The 5,764-nt window shown below is 49.3% G+C and overlaps 1 protein-coding gene across 1 annotated transcript; it reads right to left on the reverse strand.

Annotated features, from left to right (window-relative positions):
• Positions 1–4,077: 4,077 nt before the first annotated feature.
• Positions 4,078–5,451, reverse strand: LOC119361580 (UPF0481 protein At3g47200-like). Its single transcript, XM_037626719.1, has one exon. The coding sequence runs from the start codon at positions 5,449–5,451 to the stop codon at positions 4,240–4,242; it is 1,212 nt and encodes a 403-aa protein (XP_037482616.1). The 3' UTR covers positions 4,078–4,239.
• Between the last annotated feature and the right edge of the window lie 313 nt (positions 5,452–5,764).

The raw sequence follows: 5,764 nt of genomic DNA on the forward strand, positions 1-5,764 counted from the left end.
GTCACATACCTGCATGTTTTTTTTCGTAGACTGCATGCTCCACCTATCGGTTTTTTCAATTTCCCATGCTTTCATGTGACTTCCAATTTTGAATCTATTTTACCTATTGAACTCAAAGTCTATTCTATGTTATGTTTGGATAGTTGTGTTCCTTCAAATGAGGACTTTGGAAAAAAAGATCATTCTTGAATACATTTTGACAAGTTTTAAAATTTCAATAAGATTCAAATATTAGAACTTGATATGAAAGACGGATAATTAAGTTTCATACACTCGCACATGCGTCACTATCACCAAAATTATTTCACTTGATCGGAAAAGCAATGTAGGATTGATTTATAAAATGAGTTTCCGGACACTAATGTGGACAAAACTTCTAGGGTTACTTAATCTATACCTAATATTAAAGGACGGTGCGTTTCTCTGATTTTTTGGTCGGTCTACCTATCCTAATCCTAAGCTGCCCATAAAGTTGAAGTAAATTACCCACCATGCCACCCATAAATGAAAAAAACTCTTCATTAATTGTTTCTATGAATTTTTGCCTGTAACTGAAATTGTCCCTAATGTTGAGATAAATTACTCACCTTGTCACTCGTGAACATGAAAAAAGAACAAGCGTTCCTCTGAATTATTCATTAGCCATAGAGCCCTTCATCCATCATGAGGTTGAACTTTTCTTTCCTTCTCATACATGCATCAAGGATGTACTCAAAAAAATACACGCATCAATGATCAAGTCCAACATCGATTCATAGTGAGCATGTTAGAATGCACGTGTCTTACGTCCGCATGCATGCTAGTTGATGCACAAATATTCGAATACGTGTATATACATGAAGTGCGAATATTTGGATCTTGATTTGAAGACCACAATTTTATTATCCCGTTACAGCACACGAGCTTTTTTTGCTAGTCATCAGAAAAATAACGACAAGATGATCATGGATTCATGTAGCAACCTAGCAGGCACCATATAGACTAAAAAAAACGATACTGCACACTATATTCTGATTATTGTGGCATGCATGCTGATACAGGACATCCTAATGTCATGCAAAGCGGAGACCGATGTGGAGGCTGCAGGAGCGAGGCGTGGAACTGAGACGAGTCCCATGCCAACCGGGCGCATGGTGACCATACGCGTAGCGATCTCCCGGGTCCGTCCGCAACTCCGTCGAATCGACGAAGACGCATTCACGCCGCACGGCGTGCTGATCGGCCTTTACAACCACAAGAAAGGTCTTTCCCAATGGACGGACGTGAAGGAGAAAGCCGTCGTCGACCTGTTTCACGGTGAAGTGGATGAGGTGATGCGGGAGCTGGAAAATGTAGAGGGTGAAGCAAGGAGGTACTATGCCCATCTGCCCGACCCCATTTTGTGTTCGGAGCAGTCCTCATTCTCACATATGCTGCTGCATGGTGGCTGCTATCTGCTATCTCTGTTTGTAAAATATGAGACAGCGGCATGCAGCAACAGCGCCTCGACGGCAGCAGGGTGCGATGACAAAGCGGTGGTGCGCGATCCATCCGAGTCCAACAACAACGCGCCTCAATATCCCGAGACGGCAGCTGGTGGAGTCTCCGATGGCGCGGTGGTGCGCGACACCGTGTTCCTTCTTGAGAATCAAATACCTCTCTTGGTGCTTGACAAGATCCACCAGCTCGTCACAGGAGACACCGATAGTTGCGTCCTCGAAAGCATATCCGTTGCTGTCCAGGGGCTTCTGCAGGCACAGCTCTACATCAGCAAGAAGCCTCGGCCGGCGCCGCAGCAGTCGTCCCACTTGCTGCACCTGGTGCATCACTACTTTCAGCCAACCAATCCGCCTCCGGAAAGGGCAGGGAACACGGCACGGCGCACAGGCCGATGGCGCCGGGCGACGGAGTACCGCTGCCACGGCAACGTACGTTTCAAGCCCGAAGACTTGGTGGAAGGCAAGGAGTCCACCATCCTGGACGTGAGCTATCAAGGAGGTACGCTGTGGATCCCTCGCCTGCAGGTCAACAGCAATACATGGACGATCCTACGTAACCTGATGGCCCTGGAGGAGCAGATGACACGGCGGCCCGTGACGGCCTACTGCGTCTTCCTGTCGCAGGTGGCGGGCACGGTGGAGGATGTGAAGCTCTTAGTTCGTGCCGGGATCGTCCAACAATTCTTGTCAAGTGAGAAGCAGGTCGCCCAAGACTTGGCCAACCTCTTAACCGGGGTGGTCTTGGACGTGGACAACCTCGACCAGAACTACCTCAAGCCCATATGGCACGACCTGGACATGCGCTGCAACAAATGGGTGAACAGATTCATGGGAACGTGCCGCCAACAGCACTGCCGCAACGGGTTGTACACCATAGCATTCGTTATCACCGCCATCCTCTTTGCCTGTGGATTGCTGCAAGCGGTCTTTGCGGTCCTAAGCTACAAATACAAGAAATAGTAGTGCTGGTTCCCTGGTGTGGGATTTTTATTTTGGCTTCCGATTTTCAATGTTCTATATTTTTTGAACAAAAATTCCAAATTAAGTTGTCCTATCATATTCATGTTTCTTGTGACCACCGCATTCAAATAAGATCCATTTTGAATATATTTTGATGAATTTTTAAAAATATGTTAAGTTTCAATCTTGAAACTTAGTACGGGAGACTGATAAAAATCAGGTATTTTATGTCTACGACCGACAGAGAAAATCCATTAAAATTTTATCTCCAAAATTTGGTACAAGCGAGCAAGAAAATAGGAATTTTCAGATCCAAAAAATCAAGTTTCAACGTTGAAATATAAAACTTATTGTGCCCTTGTGTGGGCAACTACTTTGCGAATCGCGAGGCAATCGAGCGGCCGAGCAAGGCTTGGCAGGTGTGCGCCCCCGTGCTCGAGCCCTGCGATTTTCTGTTTTGAGTGATCTGGTTTTCACCGTCGGTTCAGCATATATGATGATGCATAATACAAAATTAAACAGGGAGAGATGGTTATATGAAACAGGAGGGGCTTCGTACTTCTATTCTGAAAGCAATGGATGGTCCTCACTCCTCACTATGGAGCACCCAAGTGCCAAACAAAATCCGGGTTTCCCTATGGCTCTTAGCGCGGGCGTCCATCCCAACAGGGGAGGTATTGCATCGCCGCAACATGGCATCATCACCTGCATGCCCCCTCTGCGGCGCATCCGACTCTTGGAGGCTTGCTTTGCTCGAATGTGCCAGGGCGAGGTGCGTATGGACATTATCTTCCGAAAACCTGGTGGAACACATGTCTCTAGACCAAAACCCGAATGCAAGAAGTTGGTTCTTCAACATGCAAGACCCATTATCACATGATGATTTTATTGGGCTGGGTGTTGCCCTATGGGCGATCTGGAGTGCGAGGAGGAAAATGATACATGAAGAGACCTTCCAGCCCCCTATCGCCACCCACGGCTTTGTGAATTCATTCATAGCTGATCTCTAGGTGATAATGCACTACCAAGGCTTGTTCCTATATAAGGCCAACTCATTTGGTTGCACCGGCTGAAAACATGTGCAAGATCAATGTTGACGCAGCTGTTACTAGATGATGTTTAGCAGGGTCGGTCGCCGCGGTTTGTAGAGATCCCCTTGGGAATTATATAGGAGCTTCAGCTATAATTACTGGAGGAATCAATGACCCTACAACGCTGGAAGCCATGGCAGTAAGAGAAGTTCTAGATTTTGTAGACGACCTTTATGTACGAAGGATCTACGTTGCCTCGGATTCCAAGGTTGTCATCGATGATATCAAGTAGGGGAGCGCAGAAGTTTATGGTACAACTGTTCGTGAAATTTTAGACCATTTACTAGTTGCTTATTTAGCCATGAGTATATGAGCTCCAACACCGAGGCTCACGATTTAGTGAAACATGCTCGCTTGCTAGGAGCCAGCCGTCATGTATGGTCGGGCCATTCTGGTTATCTTACCTTCGTCCCTGTAAACATTGTGACCAGCTAATAAAGAGTTACGCGAGATTGTCTTTAAAACCAGCTGACCATTCAAAAGAGAGGGAACCGAAGAAGAAAAGAAAAAATAAGTAACCATGAGACTACCGTTCATTCAACCGACGAAACAATAAAGCTCACTCTCCTCAAAAGGAAAAACAAGAACAAAGCACACAAGATAAACAAGAGACAATCGACCCCGACGTACCCTAAATGTCGTCTGGTATGATCGACTCATGCTCTGAGAACTAATTATACAGACTCTAGTGTTTGGGACGTTGTCCTCGTTCACCTCCGGACTCCGGTTACTGCATAGAAGGTCTGCGTCACTTGGCAAACCAAGACGATGAGAGCCATAAGGAACGCTATCGCCATGCAGAGGTGCCGGTCATGGCGGAACCATCCCATGAATCTAAACCCGCGGCTCTGGCAGCGTTCCTGCAGCTTGTGCCAGATGGGCTTGAGGTAGTTCCGGTCAAGGTTGTCAACGTCCATGACCACCCCATTGCAGAGGTCCGCGAAGCCTTGAGCGACCTGCTCGTCACTCGGCAGGAAGTGCTCCACAATCCCCGCGTTAACCAGTAGCCTGACGTCATCCACCGTGCCGGCCACCTGCGACATGAAGAGGCAGTACGCCGTGACGGGCCTCCGTGGGACGTGCTCCTCCAGCGCCATCAGGTTACGTAGGATCGTCCACGTGTTGCTGTCGACCCGCAGATGGGGGATGCACAGCGTGCCTCGTTGAAGGCGCACGTCGAGGACGGTCCACTCCTCCCCGCTCACGAAGGCCCGGCGCTTGAACCGCATGCCGCCGTACCTGCCGTACTCCGTCGCCCGGCGCCACCGGCCGGTGCGCCGTGCCGTGCTCCCTGCGGTTTCCGGAGGCGGATCGGTTGGCTGGAAGTAGTGATGCACCAGGTGCAGCAAGTGGGACGCCTGCCGCGGCGCCGGCCGCAGCTTCTTGCTGATGTAGAGTTGTGCCTGCAGAAGCTCCTGGACAGAGACGGCGATGTTTCCGAGGACGGACATGCTGGCGCCTCCTGTGATGTGCTCGTGGATCTTCTCAAGCACGAAGAGAGGTATCTGGTTCTCAACAAGGAACACGGTGTCGCGCACCACCGCGCTGTCGGAGACTCCACCGGCCGCCGTCGAAGCGCCGCCATTGCTGCATGCCCCTGTCACATAATGTACAAACAGAAGAAGCAGGTAGCACCCGTCGCGCAGCAGCATGCCGGAGAACTGCTCCAGCGTGAGCTGGCCAACGCCGTCGGCGTAACACTCCCTCGCTCGTGGCTCCAGCTTCTCCACTATTCGCCCTAGAGTGTGTTCGTCGGAGAGGCTCTTCAGGAAGGAGACACCGCACAGCTTCTCTTTTTGAGTCCGTGGGGACGAACAGCTTAGATGGTACGGGCCAATCGGCACATACTGCGGCGTGTAGCTGTTGCCGTCCAAACCACGGAATTGCATACGGACCTTGGAGATGGAGACAGCCGGCGCCATCTCAGATTGTTTGGCCGGCGCTTGTTTCTTCCCTGCCTCCAAATCCAAATCGCTGTGCGAGTCAACATTTGGGACTCCTGCGTCTGCACGCAAAAATTACTAGTCAGCACACAAACTATAACTAGCAGAATATGATCCCAAATCCTAGACACATCATAACATATATAGGTAAAAATTTCAGTGACAAAATAGGATCGTACGTGATGGCTCTCTAGCAGGGCCGGACTCCTATCACTCCAGCACTCTAGAACTAGCTAGGACTATCACATGGTGCACACATTTCGCAATTTGGACCACTCAATCTTTCCTACAA

Source organism: Triticum dicoccoides, chromosome 2B (genome assembly GCF_002162155.2).
Source record: "Triticum dicoccoides isolate Atlit2015 ecotype Zavitan chromosome 2B, WEW_v2.0, whole genome shotgun sequence".
Classification (NCBI taxonomy): domain Eukaryota; kingdom Viridiplantae; phylum Streptophyta; class Magnoliopsida; order Poales; family Poaceae; genus Triticum; species Triticum dicoccoides.